We start from the raw sequence: 18,899 nt of genomic DNA, 5'->3' as shown, positions 1-18,899 counted from the left end.
TATATATATATATATATATATATATATATATATATATATATATATATATATATATATATTTTTCTGTATGACTTGAAGTAACCCTTTAAAGTTTCAGTGTAAATTTTAAATAAAAAATCTACACGTTACATGCACATGGCAAATATAAATCAGACCGGTCAATATGAATGTGAACGTTACATAGGAATAACAAACCGCAGCCACATTGTTAGACACAACCTGCAGTACGACAGTCGATATATTCAGTCGATGTGTTCAATTTCATCGACACAGTTCCAGCAAACACCACAATTAGGCGCCTATTAATCACCATCGTGTAATGATTGCCGATCAAACTCATTGGTCACGTGAATTTTGTTGCCTAAGATTTTAAAATGTGTAATTCCTCGTGTGAACACTGGGTGTCGCTTTTCCTAAAACAGAATAAATGTATGTCTGACGTGATCAGCGCATGCTCTTACACACACACACACACACACACACACACACAAAGAGAACCCAGGAGAGACTGCTAATTAGTTGATTAGTCAAAACAAGTGGGTTAAGGAGGGAAAACACTACAAGTGTCAGGGCTGGGAACCTATGTTATAGGCTGTAGACTATAGGAGATTGATTAATTGATTGATTGATTGATTGATTGATTGATTTGCCATTCATTCATTCATTCATTCATTCATTTGTCTTTAGTACTCTGTTTTTCCTGTTCAGAGCATTTTTTTTTTCATTTCATGAATCGTATGCTTCGTATACTAACTAAGTATGCTAACTAAAATATTAAATTATAATTGCAAAATTTTAATTTTAAAAGAGTGTTAGTCTTTGGTAAGGTACAAGATATATATATATATATCATATACTTATAATATATAAGTGCTAATTGACATTTTGTAATGTTTGGGTGTCTTTGTTTAACCTTTTCCCAATGAATATTGCCAATTTATTTTCTCTTGTATTCATTAAAAATTGTACACTATTACAAATTATACCTGCAGTATGTTAAACTTATAAGCAGAACTATATATGAAGAAGCATGTAGAGAAATTCAAATAGTGCACAAAGTTTCCAGAGAAACACAATGTTTCAGATGAAATTTTCATACACTGTGCAAGCAAAGACATACACAAAGACTCCATGGAAATAGATTACCCTACAGGAAGCAGCATGTCCTGTGATAATATTTAAATAAAATAATAAAAGCGTCATCATAGTGTGCAATATCAGTATATTGCAGGTTTAGTATTTGCAACACTCCTGCAGGAATATTTCTAATTGTGCAGTTTTTTTTTAAGTACGGCCTGTCATACTTCCTGCAGGTGTCCATGTCGTAGCCAGTGGGATTTTAATACCTGCACAGGTTACATTCTCTTCTCAAGGGCTTAAACCCCTGCAGGACCTTTTTGTAAGAGTGTGTATATAAAGAATAAGATTAGAAGAAGAAGTAAGATTAATATAAAGAATATATTTTCTGTCAAATGTTTTAGGCAATGAATGGTAGAAGATATATTTCTTCTTCTTCTTCTTCTTCTTCTTCTTCTTCTTCTTATTATTATTATTATTATTATTACACAGTGACTTGGATCATATTTGCCTTATTATTCTTATTATTTTGACACAGTAGCTTAGCGCTTAGCATGTTTGCCATGCACCCCCAGGGTTGGGGGTGTAATTTGTTAATTAATTAAATAAGCTTTGTTTAAGTACATGCTAAAAGTAAGAAGTGCCCAAATTCAGATATTTTACAAGTTATTGGAATTAAATGACAGGGTATTGGTGTCAGTGGCCCCACAATAAGAAATATATCAACAATAATAATCAATTAAATGGACAGTGGAAAATGTAGGGAATGATAAGCATAAAAAATAATGATAAAATAACTAAACAATCCCAGAAAGCAAGCATGTGAATTTCCTAACATGTTACCTATCTGGTAATTTGAGATTTGTTCTGATGTAAGACTTTATTTGAACACATCTTCTGTTATTTCATCTGTTTTTAGAGATTTACATTCACCGGCTTTAGTTTACGGATAAGCATTTTTTTTTTCTGGAACCTTGGTCATTTTCAAGTAATTTAAAATAATGTTTCGAAATCGATCTGACTCTCAGTTTTGTCTCTTGCCTGCATTATATGAGGTACAGTTCTTTAATGTTGAAAGTTGTACCTGCTCTTTATGCAAATAGGACTAGCTAATCCTAATTACTGCTAATGAGGCTAGTGTTAGCATCATAACTGTAATGTAATAATGCTGTTTATGTTAATATTATAGTATGTTGTTGTTACATGTCATTGTTTCAGGAGTTTTACATGTAACATGTTACATCTTTAGGTTTGATCCCAAGCTTTCTGAGACAAAATTATAATCATTAGCTGCTGTACTATTATTATTATTTTTTTCATTTCGTTTCATTGTCTGTACCACTTATCTGATCTATCCTCGGGTCACGGGGAGCCATGCCGTCATCGGGCATCCAGGCAGGATACACCCTGGATGGAGTGCCAACCTATTGCAGGGCACACACACACACTCACTCATGCAATCACACACTACGGGCAATTTAGAGACTCCAATCAGCCTAGTAGCATGTCTTTGGACTGTGGGAGGAAACCGGAGCACCCGGAGGAAACCCACCAAGCACGGGGAGAACATGCAAACTCCACACACACACACACATTGCGCGGGAGCGAGACTTAAACCCAGGATGCTGGAGGTGTGAGGCAAACATGCTAACCACTAAGTTTCATCATTACAGTATCTGCCTGGAATAAATAGTCACATGTTTTTCCTAAATGGAATTCTATTATGTGAGGACTAAATTTAATGTCTTTTGTTTGGGATAGTGAGTATAATCTGTGCTGCCTCCCAAAAAGTCATTAGGGAAGGATCGTCATAACTTTATTACTATATGTAGTTTCATTATCTAGCTAATTAAAGTCCGACGGCAGGAAAACATATAGTTCTAACTATAGGCTATGAGTTGTAGATAACACACATGTAAATGTCATATTGTCAAAATGACATTATATTTCAATATTCCATATATACCTGTGTGCTCATATCGTTTTATGAGCAATAGAAAGTTTCTACAAAAATCCTGTCTAAACACTCAAATCAAAATAGATTAATCATTTATTTTCCACCGAAATTATTGGAACAGAAAAGCCTTTTTTTTTTTTTTTTTTTTTTTACATATTTTTAAACATAAATATAAGCACATTTTAAACATATTTTAAAGACTAAGTCAATACAAATCACAATGTAAGTCCAAGTTCAGGGCTTGATATTGTACATCAATGCTTTTCAGAGCTTAAATGGTTTATTTTGTTTGAAAATATAACGTATTTGCTCAGATATACTGCATCTTACCATTACGCTAATATACTGATGACCTAGATTACATTTTTTTTGGTCTGATCAATCATGCCAACATTGTGAACAATTTAGGAAAAGATTTTAAAGATTTTAATTTTTTTGAAAAACTTGCTGTACCTAAATACAGATTATACGGAGCATGTTAACTTTCCGAGCCAAACACTTCAGCTTTCGCTTATTTGTCATGGTTAAGGATTGACACGTCTTGTATTTGTCCAAACCTTATGTAACCTACGTCAATATTTTGTGCAGTGAGGTGGTCATATGTACCAGGTTAAAGTGTAACAGAGAAGTTATTGGGTTTAAGCCCATTGTTACTGTTTCTGCGGATACAGTTAAAGCGACTAATATTTAATGAATGACGTCAGACATCTGCACTGATACTATTCTCTCTTTCAGGTGATGTGAAGATTCGGTGTGTCTGTATCACCCTGATGGATATGTGATGCCCATTCAATACCAAATATTTCAATTAAGCACTGATGTAAAACTGAAAAGTAGGTTATTGTTGTGCTGTTCTGTCTAGGCTAGTTATATTTACAGATATCTAGTGTTTAGTCAGCTATGGCTATCTCAGCAGTAACAACTAGCAAGCAAAATTTCCTACCATATGGTGTATTTGTAACAAACACATGTATGATTTGCTATATGATATGATAAATGCATGCTTCTTTTCACAACTTGCGTTCTCTTTTCTTGTGTTCATTAAAAGCACACAGTAATATACTCTGACCAGGCATAACATTATGACCACCTGCCTAATATTTTGTAGGTCCCCCTTTTGCTGCCAGAACAGCCCTGACCTGTCATGCACTGTGTATTCTGACCATTCTATCACAACCAGCATTAATGTCTTCAGCAATTTGAGTAACAGTAGCTCGTCTGTTGGATCCCCCCCCCCCATGGGCATCAGTGAGCCTTGTCTGCCATGACCTTGTCCTTCCTTGGACCACTTTGTATAGATGCTGACCACTGCAGACCGGGAACACCCCACAAGAGCTGCAGTTTTGGAGATCCAGATCCAGTCATCTATCCAACACAATTGTCAAACTCGCTCAAATCCTTACACTTGCCCATTTTTCCTTCTTCTAACACATCAACTTTGAGGACAAAATGTTCACATGCTGCCTAATATATCCCACCCACTAACAGGCGCCATGATGAGGAGATCATCAGTGTCATTAACGGCACCTCTCAGTGGTCATAATGTTATGCCTGATTGGTGAATTTAACTTAGACGTCCTTAGTGTTCTTAGTGTTCCTGTGATTGGCTCCAGATCCACTGCAGCTCTGAACAGAATACAGTTACGGAAGATGACTGAATTATTTAGGAAAACAATCACTGCTTAGATTTCAAATAACAAAATATTTTGGGGGGGGGGCATTGATTAATTTGGCTGACACATTAATTCAAAGCAAATTACAGACAAGCAGAACAGCATACAAATAAGTAGTTGATGGTGAATATTAAGAATGACAATGAGAGCATGAAGTAAAAACATGGGTTGGTATCACCCTAAAGTTTATTATTTTCCAGTGACAGCATGTCCTGCATCGTTTCATACCTTATATACAACATGTTAAATTAACTAATTAACAGTGTACCATGTTTTTTTTTTATCTGGTTATAGTTTAATAAACAAGTTCTCTCGTTTCTAACCTTACTATAGTAATACACTGCACATAGCGAATGACAAACATTTTGCAATCTTAGACCTTGCGATCCATTAACAAGTGGAGAAAAAGCTGTTGGAGTAGCATGGTCCATCTTGACCCTGTTTGTTCCCTGCCTTTTTATTTGTACTTTCAAGTTTGCCATAAAGGGTGGAGCAAGTAGCCGGTGTTTCTAAATGATGACTGTTAATGACGAATCACCCTTCTAAAGGATTAGCTGGTCATTTCTGGAGAAGGATCTGCATCCGTGGGACAAGAGGTAGGAGCTTTTGGTTAGTCTTTCGTCCTTCATATCCTTTAGATTTGTTTGAAACTTTAGCTGAATGAGACGAAAAGAACTGTTATTTATAAGGTTTTAAGGTTTTATGTTCAACTGCCAGATGAGATCTCACAGAAGAATGTTAAAATGCAATCAAGATTATTTAAGAGTGGAATATAGCCGTACCAGTTCCCAGTAACAAGTACACAGAGTTGTTCAGGCTATAGGTTTGGTCCAACTTCATTAAATGTACTGGCAGCATAGCAGGACTGTGCGGACTAGCAACCAATACATGTTGGAACAGATGTTTGATATATCAGTAATGTGATATGCATTTACTGAATGTAGAAAACAAGCCATAACTACAACACTTAAGTGTATAACACAGCTCTGCAACAGTACACCACATTAAGTGACTAGAAATATTTAATCACAAAGTACACTACCTGGTGATTAGATAAGAGGTAAAAGTACTTTCTTTGTCCATTTCACCTTGTTACCATTGAATTACATTTAGGTTTGAGTAATTCTGTGTCTTAGCTTTTGTTTGGCACTGATTAGTTACGTATTTCTCCTGATAGGTTGCAAGATGGCTCTAAAAGAAAAATGCAAAGCAATAGAATTTGCTAGAACTCTGATGGCTGCGGAAACCATTTAAAGACCAGCGAATCAAGATAGTCTTCCAGGAAATCATCATGATAAATGTTACAACAGCCACGTTCACTCTGTCCTTTTCATCCAATGTCACGGCTGCACCTGTTGGGGGTTATATCATCACCTGGAGGATGGCTATGGTCGCTCTTATTACAGTCCCACTCTCAGCCATCACCATAATTGGCAACATTCTTGTCATTGTTGCCTTCAAGGTCAACCCTCTCCTCAGGACTGTCAGTAACTACTTCCTGTTGAGCTTAGCTGTGGCTGATCTTATCCTGGGCACCATCTCGATGAACCTCTACACCACTTACATCCTGATAGGACGCTGGACATTAGGCAGTCTGGCCTGTGATGTGTGGCTGGCTGTGGATTATGTAGCAAGCAACGCCTCTGTCATGAACCTGCTGGCCATTAGCTTTGACCGTTACTTATCTGTCACGCGACCTTTGACCTATCGGGTCAGCCGCACAACCAGAAGGGCGGCGCTGTTGATCGGGCTGGCATGGGGTATATCTTTCCTGCTTTGGGCACCAGCCATTTTGTTCTGGCAGCACATAGTAGGTGAAAGGACAGTGCCTGAGGAGCAGTGTTCAATCCAGTTCCTGTCTGAGCCTGTGATCACATTTGGAACAGCCATTGCAGCTTTCTACTTGCCTGTCAGTGTGATGGTGGGTCTGTACTGGCGGGTGTACCGAGAGACAGAGAAACGTTCGCGGCAACTGGCTGGGTTAATAGCATCCCGTGGGGGTGACTCAAACAAGTCATCACAGGTGAGTTCCAAATGTTGACATTCAATTCCATATTATATTTCTGGATTTATTCCAATTTTGGATTACCAGATCAAGCAAAGAAAGACCAACATTTAGATTTTAGGAAACATTACAGCAACATTTTTAGATTTCATTTGATTATTTATTTATTTTTTGCCATTATCAGTCCCAGTCCAGTAGCAGCTACGTAAGCGACGTTGAAGAAACCAGGCTTCAGATGACTATACAGCCAAAGTCAAAAACGATCACTAGGACCCCGTGTCCGTCCTTCACTCGGTCCACAGCAGCATGGTGGAAGAAGAAGAGTAGGATACGTTACTCTGGAGCTCCGTCACACACTGTAAACAGCCCCAAACAAACTGGCACAGACTGCGTCCTCAGCAGTGAGGATAGGCAGAAAAATGCTGCATATATTCCTCTTGCTCAGGTCAATAAAAGGATGGACTTATTGAATGATTCTGATGTTGATTCGGATGATATCCAAGTGGCAGACTGCCAATCAGACAGTCAGCAGTCCCTCAGACAGTGTCCCACAGTATCTCCAGGAACATCACCTCTTCCACAGTCGGTGACACAGAAAAGCCGCAAGCCACGCAGCTGGTCACTAATCAGAGAGAAGAAAGCAGCACGGACCTTGAGTGCCATACTACTAGCCTTCATCGTGACATGGACGCCCTACAACATCATGGTACTAGTGTCCACATTCTGTGAGCACTGTGTTCCTGAAGGGCTCTGGCAGTTGGGGTACTGGCTTTGCTATGTCAACAGCACGGTGAACCCAGTTTGCTATGCCTTCTGCAACAAGCACTTTCAAGTCACCTTCAAGGCTTTGTTACTCTGCAGGTGGAGGGAGCAGAGGAAGAGAAAAAGATGGACCTTTTCACAGGATAGCTAGCCAACTCCCTGGAGACTCTGGATTGTTCTCATTCTTTTTTCTTTTTTTAATTCTTTGTTTCCTTTTCTTGCATCCTCTCCTTGCAAGAGGGGAGCTAAGGAGATGCAGGCACAAGGGAATATGAAGTGGCAGTCACTGAGACTGGTTGCATTTACACACACTTACACAGTGCAATTAATAGCTAATTTACAATCAGTCAAAACGTTATTTCATATACATATTGCATTCTTAAATGTTGTTGTTTAAACCAGCAAGATTCTACACCACCAGCTTACTCGTGGCCATATCATATAAACATTCATGCTATATTTTACCCATTGTTTTTCTATTATTTTACAGAGAGACTTGTATATAAGATGCAACTGATATCCCCACTTTAAGATTCCTCTGTAAACAGCCAATACGTCCATAATGATGCTGATGGATTAAAAAGTCAGGGCTGAAGGACGTAGAATTGAGTGTCTTAAAAAATAGCAGAAAGCTGGGATTTTCCAGCTCTGCTTTAGGTCTCACTTCAGCTGAAGAACAGCTTGAAAAACTGAGGTTTTATGTTACAACTGAACTGAGGGCACGAAGCCTTTATTATCGCCACACATGCATTACAGCACAGTGGAATTCTTTTCTTCACATATCCCAGCTGAGGAAGTTGGGGTCAGAGCGCAGAGGCAGCTATAATACAGCGCCCCAGGAGCAGAGAAGGTTAAGATCCTTGCCCAATTGTCCAACAGTGGAGCTTGAACCCCGATCACAGCCTCAAGCACTTGAGCCACCACTGCCCTTAATTAAAGGATGTTGAAGAAAGAAATACTCTTTGTCTATGCTATATTGGGTTAAACACACCATGTTGCTTTGTGTATATTGTTAAAACTCTGTTCAGGTACTTTTATGCAGATACAAAGAATTTGAAAAACCATTTAAAACCATGAACACTTGTGTTACATGTATGTTTATTGAAGAAAGGGCAATATAAAAGGGACATAAGACAGCATCACATTAATTACCAAATACTAACAGACACAAAACTCCACAGTTTGTCAAATACTTAAATAAATGAAGGAAAAATGCTTTTGAGAATGTGGACCTTGGCACCATTAATTCCTGCGAAGGAAAAAAAACAAAACAACTCAACATCAAGAAAAGTTTACGTCCGATACATATAGATATTAAAATACACCATAATCTTGTCAGAATAAGGCCATGTGATTTCTTCTGACATGCACTGTAAACAAGCAAGGAAAAAAAAACCCCAAAACAACAAAAACAACAATCTGGCAACAGATAATATGAACCAGCTTTTCATATCCATTAGTGAGGGATACTTATAGAAATAATCACTTTCTTTACTTTCCTTAGTGCTCAAATTATTTAAACACTTAATATATGTAGTAATGTGTCAGACAGTAACGCTGCAACCGTGGCATGATGTGTCAAGGTCTCTGCACATGTGCGGCCAAATAAACGTCTCCTTCCTGCTCTCTACCTTCTCTTTTCCTCAGCTGTGATGCACCATGTTGTGAAGACATCAAAGTCTAGATCATGTAGTGTAAAAAGGATTTTTAGGCGGTGTGTATGAGCTGGAACAAAGGGAGTGTGTGATCAGTGTGTTGTAATCATGAGCAGTCCTGCTGATGTGATTACTCTACTGTAGGATTCTGGCTTTGGTAGATGGAAGCCTTGTCCTTAAGAAGATCCAGACACAGACGACAACTCCAACTTCCTGTGTGTGTGAAACATGCCGTTATTGTTAATGACAATGTAGTCGCTTTGCTGTAACACTAACAATCACTAATTCAGCAAATTTACATTGACATTTACAGGGAAAAAAAAAAGATATATATATAGTATTTGTGTTATCAAAATGTACATATTTTCGAGGCTGCTGGCAAAGAAATTTTATATGTTAGTTGGACAGTGAGTGACACCAAGTGGCTTGACACCAAATTGTAGCTGTTTTTCAAGAGTTTTCTTATTGTATTTCTTGTAAGTGAATCATTTTTTTAATAATCAAAGTTTTTAATAAATTGAGGTTTTTATTAAAAACTAGTTATTGCAGTAGTTCCTTATTTGATGTCTGGTGTGTTGTGATTCCATCCAATATTGTACAGTCCTTTATTAAATTATTGTGTGAAAATTAAAGAGATTTACCTTCTGGTGGGTCAGACATAGGAGGAGTGAGGCAGTACATATGGTATCCTCTGTCGCAGTCATCACAGAACAGAAGCTGATCCTGAATCAGAAGAGGATACGGTCAACTAGGCACCCGAATATGTGCAAATAGACACTATTACACTGCATTAACATCTCATGAAGGGATTGAGACACAATTTTGTTTACGAAGAGGTCAGTGAACTCACATCGTTCTCGGACGTGCCGCAAACATTGCAGCACTTGCATTCGATGCACTGCCAGCGATATGTTTTTACCGCTGCCATCATCACGGCTGTGAACTGCAGGCAAGATGGATGTCCTGAAAAAAAAAAAAAAAAAAAAGGAAATTAAAAATGAACATCGATCGTAAAGCCAAGATGATTACATGATACAGACGTCTGTGTAAGTAACTAACCAGTTACTTTGCTGGACTAAGTGACTACCAGGCTATTTCTGTACTCGATTGGACGAGAGGGAAATGCCATACCTGAGCGTCCGCAGTCAGAGCAGGACACCAGTTCCTCAGACTGGCCAGTCTTCTGGTTCATGTTGGAGTCACCCAAGCAGAAATCACAATAATCATTTGGTGGAGCCAAGCCATTGGGACCTTTCTTAGGAGCTATGGACAAAGTGCACACATGTAGCAAGTTGAATTTAAATGCACTTCCTTTACATTTGAATGAGAGTTGAATATGAACAGGAAGAGCTAATGATACTAAAATTGAGAAAAGATACAACTAAGCACCTGAGGCAGCTCAGCTACTACTACTCTGTCTCCTACCCTACCATGTTCAAACCCTAACCCAGTTTCATCAGTGGTTTTATATATGTGTGTTCCTAAGTCTGAAAATGCAGTATAGTATACATTACTTAACTACTAAGTAGAAACATACATACAGCAGGACTAGAACCTGCAGAGCTCGATTAGGGGGAAAATGTTCTTACTTAAGTGAATTTTTACTCAAGCAGATAGGAGTAGATCGTGTGGATTGCAGCACAAGGAGATTAGAACAATCACAAAACTTACTTTTGGTTTCCTCCTGAGGTGCAGGAGTGTGGATCTCAGCTTCCTCCTTTTCCTCTCCCTCTTCTTCAGCCAGGTGAGAATGAGTGTAGTGGTAGCTTAGGCCTGGTCTATTCTTATAGCGTTTTCCACAGACTAGACACGAGGTATACATGTTAAAATAAACATGGATCATCATGCACAATTGTATACAAAACACCAGAGGAAAGCAACTTACTATCACAGGCATATGGTTTGTCACGATCTTCCAAAGCTGCCGCTGCTGCTTCTGTTTTTTTCTTCCCATTTCCAACTCCACGACCCTGAAAGACAGACAACATCATCTTATTGTAGAGGCTGTCAAATTTATTTTTGCATCTGATGAGCAAACCGTAATTAGGCTGCGATGTGTCTGGTGTCAGCTACCTTAGATTTTCCTTTCCTTCTTTTTGGGGTCTCCTCTTCAAAATCTTCGTCGTCTAGATCATCCAGATAATCTTCTGGTTCTAGAATTCTCTGAGATAACAAGTAAAAAGAACAAATTCTAGTAATACACAATCAGTCTTCAGTTGGTCTGATTACTTGAGGCCACACCCGGGATTATTTTTAAGCTGTTTTGTGTAGAAGCAATACGAAACATCATCTTATCTTTCAACTTTACATTTCTTCTGTGTGAATAATAATATGCAAAAGATTATGGGGTACTTTTCCTTTATTCCCATTTTACTGTTTAATTAACCAGGTCACTTATTATTGGATCCGTTTTTGCTCAGCACCGATTAACCGTCAAAGAGCTTGCTTTCAATTTGCATTCCTGAATAAAACAGTTGTTATCACTTGCCGTTGAATGACGATTTCACTTCTTTTATTCTGTTGCTCTTAAAAATTCAAAACATAACCTTTCCTGTATTCCCTGACATTTGATATTCCACGTATTCCAGCACATTATTGTTTCTCTGGTCAAGGGTTCAGATCACATAAACACAGCCATGGTGCAGCCCAAATCAGAATTCACTTGTAGCGAAAAGTCAAAAGTAAATAAGCGGGTTCTCTGAACCAAACTTAGCATGGTGGTGGATATCACAAAGTAGATACCTTTCTCACTCGTGTGGATCCGCTGTGGCTACTGGCCCCGGCAGTGCCTGTGATGTCTGCCAGACTCTGGTCCTCCTCTGGGCCCCGGAGCTCTGGAGCGGCTCTCTTATCCATGGGTTCTCCTTTTAGCAAAGCCTCCAGGCTGCTTCCATCCAAAGGCCCGATCCCGTCTTTTTTCAATCCCAGTTCAATGTCGGCTTTAAGAGAGAAATCACGGGTGTTGGTGGAAAAGAGCTGCACTTTAAAAATAAGATAAAATGCTTAAATGTATTACCCGCTTTGAGTGGGGGGAAAACCAAAGCAGGATCTTCTGGTGGATGTGGCCTTCTCTTCTTTCTCCAGCGGCGGGCAGGGTATGTGTATAGCTGCCCTGGTGCAACACCTGCTCAATGACAAATTAGGACATTAGACAACAGTAGTTGAAATGGTGGGGTATGTGGATGAATCAAATCGAACCTGCACTCCTGTGCCTTTTCTCCATCCAGATGTAACAGTTGCTCTGAGCCACTCCAGTCTGGGAGTCGAGGAAAGGCATGAGTATGCTCCTCTCTGCACACAGCCGGGCATTGTAGCTGTGGCACTGCTCCATGGCATCTTTGTAATACTGTTCTCCCATCCTAACGGCCCAAAAACAAACGATATATTTTTTCATCAGAAAATTGCAGGATGCAAAGAAAACAAAAAGCATGGACTAAAGTCCAGATGTTTGGGGCTGTCGCAATTTGGCGCAAATTAGCCGATTATTTGATTAAACACAGCACTAACAAACAATAGCTACAGCTATGTCTCCTATCCTCAAACAAGAAAGCGTTCACAAACATCTAGATAAACTCCACACAGCGAGTAAGAAGTGCTTTCTAACTCATAATGGTGAAATACACAACATGCAGTAAGAATGGTTAGTAACTATATAGCTAATAAGCTAATCTTTTTTTTTTCCCTTGGAAAACAATGAATGAAACGGTTAGCAAGCCACTACTTAAAATCGCTAAATTAAGTTACCTCGATTCCCTTTCAATATCACACAACTACGTTCTGGTTATTTACGAGTAAACCTGTTCGAAACAGATAAACAACGAATAGTCGTTTTAATGTAGGGGGGAAAAAAATATCTGTAAATCAACTCACACTTTAACAACATTCTCAACGGCCGCCGCCATTTTTTGATGTAATGGTCGTAATGTACACTGCGCATGCGCACCGCATGAACGACGCCAGATGTTCGCACCCCCCACACGAAACCTTCATCAATGCAATCACCCTGACTTCTGTCCTTTTGTCTTCTAACAAAACCCCCCACTTCTCAACCAACTGTTCCTCAAAACAGCAGCGTTTCAATGAATTCTAGCAATAATAGGAGAAAAAAAAGGTAGAAAGAAGAAACGTTTTTAGACTTTTTGAAAGTGGGCACCGGTGAAGGATAAGAGATACGAGATCTCGGTTTTATTTATTAATTGTTGTTTAAAAAAAAACAAACAAACAAAAAACAAAGGAAAAAAGCTATACGCATATTACGGCTAATTTGCATATATTAAATAGCTTGTTAGAATTAACTGTGTTTCAATATAGCTTAAAATCACACAAACAAAAAAGCTCGCAGAGGGTGTAGAAACAATACAGGACAATCTGGTTTTTTATCTGGTATTTATTTGGAAAGACAAGTGTCTTACAAGTATTAACAAGTATTTTAAAAAAAACATCACAGTGACAAAAATATTCCAAAAATATTAATTCCTTACACATTTCCCTTTTATATACACTTACAAAATACAAGGTTAGTAGAATGGTTTTTTTTATTTACAATCACACCTAAGGTTCTACGTGGTGTTTTCTTACAAATCTTGATGATAATTAAGATATAGTGCGAAACAATAGTCCCTAGTCTTTTCTACAACGACCCAAGAGATCTAAATTCACCCCACCAGTGCAAATGTTTTCAGGTTCGGTTTTGTTATGGAAGCGCAGTAAAACACCTCAAAATCTCTCTACGCCGCTTTAAGTATAATAAGAAAAAAAATTTTTTCGCATTATTCTGCTATGGCGACATGATGTAAAGCAGCAGCGCGTGCACACGTCCGCCATCTTCTCGAACCTGACCGCGCGCCTCTGAAACCACTGGAATTATGGGATATAATCGCATCTAACGCCTACCAATTTTTTATCTCTATACTTTCACGTATATTTCTTTTCTTTTTTTTTTTTAATTCAGCGCGTTTGTAAATACTGTGATTTGAACATACGTAGATTTAGAATATAAATCTGTGCATGGATGCAGATGAATTAGGGCAGTTTTAGCGCAATCGGTGACATCATCACTAGTCGCTCCGCCCAGAAGATCGCCGCCATTTATTCCGGGCTACAGACCGCCATTTTAGATCGTCTGCTCGCGCACAGAAAGACGCAATCATGGAGATGAAGAGTCAGCTCTGCAAGCTTTTTGTTGGTGGGCTTAACGTCCAGACCACCGACGAAGGCCTCCGCAAGCATTTTGAGCAATTCGGAGCGCTGACCGACTGTGTGGTAGTGCAAAACCAGCAGCTAAAGCGCTCGCGCTGTTTCGGCTTTGTGACCTACTCCTCGCCAGAAGAAGCGGACGCCGCCATGGCCGCTAGGCCTCATGTGCTCGATGGCAACAACGTGGAGCTGAAAAGAGCAGTGGCTCGGGAAGACGCCGGCAAGCCGGAAGCCCTAGCGAAGGTCAAGAAGATATTTGTCGGTGGTCTTAAAGACGACATCGAGGACCAGCATCTGGTCGACTGCTTTTCGCAGTTCGGTGCCGTCGAGAAAGCCGAGGTGATCACAGACAAAGAGACCGGCAAGAAGCGTGGCTTCGGCTTCGTCTACTTCGAGGACAACGACTCGGCCGACAAGGCCGTGGTGCTCAAGTTTCACAACATTAACGGCCACAAAGTGGAGGTGAAGAAAGCCCTGACCAAGCAGGAGATGCAGAGCGCTGGGGGTCGTGGTGGTGGCGTTCGTGGAGGAAGAGGAGGACGCGGCATGGGAAGACCTCAAAATGGCTACGGCGGCGGAAGAGGTGGCGGCTATGGAGGCAACTACGGCGGCGGCTATGGTGGAGGAAACGACGGCGGATACGGCGGCGGCTACGGAGGTGGCTACGGCGGCGGGTATGGGGGCGGCTACGGGGACCAAATGGGAGGCTACGGCGGTGGCAACGGCTACAATGACTTTGGCAGCGGCTACGGCCAGCAGGCCTCGGGCTACGGCCCCATGAAAGGTAATTACTCGGGCAGAAACAGCGCTCCTTACTCCCGAGGTGGCGGCGGCGGTGGTGGTGGTTACGGAAGCAGGGGGGGTTATGGAGGCCCTTATTAAAGAGCAGATTTATAGATAGAAAAGTTCCTCCTCACCCCAGGACTCGAGTGAATTTAGCACATCCATATACAAGAATCTTCGATCTAATCCAGCCTAGCAAAACGTGTAGGGAGTAACGGCGTTTACTATTACAACAAAGTGATCAAACCTCCATCTTATCCTCCTCCCAAAGCTACTAGGCGGAATTTCAACAAGGCGTAGGACTCTTACTCCGGATCCTTACTTTAGGACTCTCCAATGGTGGCAGGGGGTCAGGTTACCTGTCGTAAAACTTTTTTTTTATATTTTTTTAACCAAGATTGTCTTTTGAATTAAGTTAAGACTAGTACACTTGCTTTGTTAGATTAGGCATGTTTTGTTTTTTTCTCCTTTTTTTTTTTCTTTTAGGATATGTATTGTATGTTGTGTAACTTCAATTTTTTTTTACTACATTAAGTGTTAAATATGGGACTTTTTTTGATCAACTAGCCTTGTTAAGTTTCGTGAACTCGATCTACTTTAACTAGGCTTGTTGGTCACTAGATTTGAGCAGGCTGGGTGCGACTCCCGCCTGAGAGGTCACGTGTCCTTTGGCCGCTCATCGCACACAGACGCGCAGCTTCCAATTAACACCATGTTAAATAGTTGAGTGGTTATTATGAACATTTGTCCTAGATGTTAACAGTGAACTTGTTTCATAGGCTTGGTCTAGTTTATTCCCTGCTCCAGTTAAACCAATTATGACGGCTTCCTTTAAATACTGTCTCATTGTATTACTGCTTAAATTTATTGCCCTATTAAATATTGTTTATTTCAGTTCCAAGCACGCTGTATGTATTTCTATGAATAAAAAAAAAGTTCTTACTCTATTAGCCATTATGTCTTTCACTAGATGAGCCTTTATTAGTTGGTAGACTAAACCAGTGAGTTTAGTTCGCATCTCAATAGTTCCTACATTACATGGTCACGAGCCCAAAGTTTCTTTGCACCCTGACCATATCTACACAGATGAATGGGGATTGTAAAATCTCCCCAACAATTAAATAAGGATATGTTGTCTTTACTGTAAAAATGTTTAGAGCTTTGTTCCAGTACTTTTAGTCATCATATAAGGCGGATCTATACCTTAGCTGTGTCCACTACTACGTCATTGGATTCTCCAGAGGTACGCCAGAGCTGTAGAAACCCAGCTGAAAGCCCATAGGATATTCACACCAGGTTTCAGGTTTGTAGAAAATACTTTATACATAAGACATCACATCGTATGGATCCACCTGGAATGACTGACCTCTTTACATCGGCTATTTGTTAGATGATGGAGCATGCATGCAATTTAACTTGCAACATTTCTTTAGTACTCGAAAGTAACTATCATGTGAATGACCGAGGTGGTAATTAGAATATTGTTTGGTTCTGTGTGTGTGAAGCTGTGGTTATATTCGTCTCTAGTTTGTCTTGATCCAACATTTTAGGCCATTTTCAGTTTAAGACCATACCGGAGTGTGGGGCTTAGTTCCTGTTTACTTGATGCATTAGTTCCAGATATTAATGACACCAAATGCAAGGAGATCAGCATTATTAAGCAAGGTTTGTGGCTTCAGTTATTTACCTTACATCTTATCAATTCCCCTTCCCTCATCATCTCGGTGTTATGCTTGTGTGTGTCCCTATACATTTATGGTACACTGTGAGGACTTGGATATTTATTACACTGTAGCATTAAAGCTTTCCATAGCTTTAATTATTCCTAACAAGTCCTGGTCTGGCCTGTTGAAGTGTGTGGATGAACAAGAAACTAAGCTTGCATTATACCTCCCATGACTTAATGGCAGTTATAATGCCCTGAAGGGGATGGTGATTCATCAGTAAATGGGTTGGGCAGATTATTTGGCCTGTTATTTAAGAAGCTACTCTCTCATTGAGCAATATAATAATATCTTTGTTTTTTCCCCCCTTCTGCAGAATGGACAAAACTGAAGGAGTTTAATTCCTCAGTTTTGAGCCCACCTGGTTGAAGCTCTGAAGAAGTGGATGCTGGAAAGCTACGAAGTGAGTATAATGTGCAGTCATAAGTTGGTTCAATCAAAGGTCTTGATATAGTAAACCATCTGGATTTCTGCTCCCGTCCGTCTTGGGTGGTTATTGATTGGGATTTTAAAATGGATCAATTTTCTCCCCTTTTCTTTAAAGCAATGGCAGTCTTTGGAAGCTGGTTGCTTCCACCCACGTGCAGGATACTGTAGGATCATGCAGCTGTGGTGAGTTCTCTTAAAACCAGTATTTACTACAATTTTTTCTGTGCTGGAAATTCAGAAACTGGTCCTGAATCCTGTTATGAACATGGCTCTTTCATATCTGATTAGTTTTGTTGTCTTTCTTTTGACAGGCCAAACTGATGCGGGTATGTTGCCCTGGAGGTGAAGAACAGTGGATCTGTGATGTGGGCAGATCACACAGCTGTGATGTCTGACTAGCTTAAATGGACCGTGTGAATTGACTTGGGTGTGGTTTAAAAATCTGTTTACTTTCAATAATAAAAGATGTGAACACAATTGAATTGTTTTCTTTTTATTGGGATTTACATGGTGATCTTGATGCATCTTTCAGTGCTATAAAACTCACTTGACCTGAACTCGCCCAAAAATAGAAAAGGGACCATGTTTAATGCAACCTGAAACGGGTTTACTGTGCACAATACTCAGGATTGCATTTGATAAAATGGGTATAGTTGCACAAAAAGTACCCTTGTGGTTGGACATGTATTAAATCAATGATATGCACTTGTGTAGTTAAAATATGTACAATGAACACAATCTGGCCACCTTAAATTTGTAATTTGGGTTGTGCTGCATAAGGTTTTGTCTATGCATTTGTGGCCTATTTTAAATTGTCATGCAGCATAAGCTCATGGATCAAAACATGGTTCAACTAAGCTGATTAGCCACTCATCTGCAGCATTTTATTATGAGGGCAATGCTGGGTAGGGCCTACCTTAGCTTTAAAATAGCCTTAATTCTTTGTTTCATGTATTATGCAAGAAGTTAGAAACATTGCTTTGGGGTTCTGGCCCATGTTGACATGATTGCATCATACAATTCCTGTAGATTTATCAGGTGCACTTTTGTTCTGTAAATCTCCTGTTCAGCTCATTAGATTCAGATCTGGTGAATGTGAACACTGAACTTTATGTTCCTGAAACTAGTTTGAAATGACTTGCTTTTAATATCAGTCTGCAATAGATTTAAAGAAATGCAATTTAATAGAGTACATAGAGCTTATATATCCCAAATATAGCAAAATAATACTGTTTCACCCCTCTGTCCTAAATGCAGTAATGGTATCTACACATTCATATCAATATGTAAACAGAAGGTTTTAGCCTCTCTGCAAATGTGCTTGCTGGGTGTTATAATAATCAGATGTCTGTAAAACTTTGCTGATGTTCGGGAGGAAAATAATTATCAATAAATGGGTCGGGACTGAACCCTCTCTTATCAAGGACTAGATAATCCTGGTTAAAGAAACCATACTGGATATATACTAAAAGATGAATCTAAATCATTTCAGAAGCTGTGGCTAATTCCTTTAAACTTGTCAGTAATTATAAGTCTACTAAGTATTGTTACCGTACTGTAATATTGACCTGAATTAGACCACGCTACATTTTTTTTAAAAGAATTTTTTGTTTTTCATTTTATCTTAAACATTGCACA

General features: G+C 39.4%; 3 protein-coding genes across 5 annotated transcripts; 2 read left to right on the top strand and 1 right to left on the bottom strand.

Annotated features, from left to right (window-relative positions):
- Window positions 1–5,206: 5,206 nt before the first annotated feature.
- Window positions 5,207–8,452, top strand: chrm1a (cholinergic receptor, muscarinic 1a). The gene is made up of 3 exons (XM_058396651.1): window positions 5,207–5,303; window positions 5,885–6,730; window positions 6,897–8,452. The coding sequence occupies exons 2-3, from the start codon at window positions 5,999–6,001 to the stop codon at window positions 7,623–7,625; spliced, it is 1,461 nt and encodes a 486-aa protein (XP_058252634.1). The 5' UTR covers window positions 5,207–5,303; window positions 5,885–5,998; the 3' UTR covers window positions 7,626–8,452.
- A 141-nt stretch (window positions 8,453–8,593) lies between these two features.
- Window positions 8,594–13,121, bottom strand: dpf2l (D4, zinc and double PHD fingers family 2, like). Its single transcript, XM_058396652.1, has 11 exons — window positions 13,000–13,121; window positions 12,328–12,488; window positions 12,146–12,253; window positions 11,872–12,068; window positions 11,203–11,292; window positions 11,015–11,099; window positions 10,801–10,932; window positions 10,261–10,392; window positions 9,980–10,092; window positions 9,771–9,852; window positions 8,594–9,342 (listed from the first exon to the last, which is right to left on the bottom strand). Exons 1-11 carry the CDS (start codon window positions 13,029–13,031, stop codon window positions 9,260–9,262), a joined length of 1,215 nt encoding a protein of 404 aa, XP_058252635.1. The 5' UTR covers window positions 13,032–13,121; the 3' UTR covers window positions 8,594–9,259.
- Window positions 13,122–14,219: 1,098 nt separating this feature from the next.
- hnrnpa0a (heterogeneous nuclear ribonucleoprotein A0a) lies at window positions 14,220–17,738 on the top strand. Of its 3 annotated transcripts, none has more exons than XM_058396655.1 (4): window positions 14,220–15,109; window positions 17,149–17,235; window positions 17,377–17,444; window positions 17,573–17,738. In XM_058396655.1, exons 1-2 carry the CDS (start codon window positions 14,278–14,280, stop codon window positions 17,199–17,201), a joined length of 885 nt encoding a protein of 294 aa, XP_058252638.1. In that variant the 5' UTR covers window positions 14,220–14,277; the 3' UTR covers window positions 17,202–17,235; window positions 17,377–17,444; window positions 17,573–17,738. The 3 variants fall into 3 exon arrangements, with proteins under 3 accessions (XP_058252638.1, XP_058252637.1, XP_058252636.1); XM_058396654.1 differs by having other exon boundaries at window positions 14,222–16,773; XM_058396653.1 differs by having other exon boundaries at window positions 14,222–17,235.
- Window positions 17,739–18,899: the final 1,161 nt, after the last annotated feature.

The sequence above is a fragment of the Hemibagrus wyckioides genome, linkage group LG08 (assembly GCF_019097595.1).
Source record: "Hemibagrus wyckioides isolate EC202008001 linkage group LG08, SWU_Hwy_1.0, whole genome shotgun sequence".
In the NCBI taxonomy this organism is placed as follows: Eukaryota; Metazoa; Chordata; class Actinopteri; order Siluriformes; family Bagridae; genus Hemibagrus; species Hemibagrus wyckioides.
Note: the sequence above shows the minus strand (reverse complement) of the source record. Positions and strands in the feature narration are given on the sequence as shown.

Coding starts and splice junctions, on each gene's coding strand:
- hnrnpa0a (XM_058396654.1), top strand. CDS start 14,278: ATGGAGATGAAGAGTCAGCTCTGCAAGCTTTTTGTTGGTGGGCTTAAC.
- chrm1a (XM_058396651.1), top strand. CDS start 5,999: ATGATAAATGTTACAACAGCCACGTTCACTCTGTCCTTTTCATCCAAT. Junction 6,731..6,896: donor ACTCAAACAAGTCATCACAG/GTGAGTTCCAAA, acceptor TGCCATTATCAG/TCCCAGTCCAGTAGCAGCTA.
- dpf2l (XM_058396652.1), bottom strand. CDS start 13,031: ATGGCGGCGGCCGTTGAGAATGTTGTTAAAGT. Junction 10,933..11,014: donor CAAACCATATGCCTGTGATA/GTAAGTTGCTTT, acceptor CCTCGTGTCTAG/TCTGTGGAAAACGCTATAAG. Junction 9,343..9,770: donor TATGTCTGACCCACCAGAAG/GTAAATCTCTTT, acceptor TCACACACACAG/GAAGTTGGAGTTGTCGTCTG.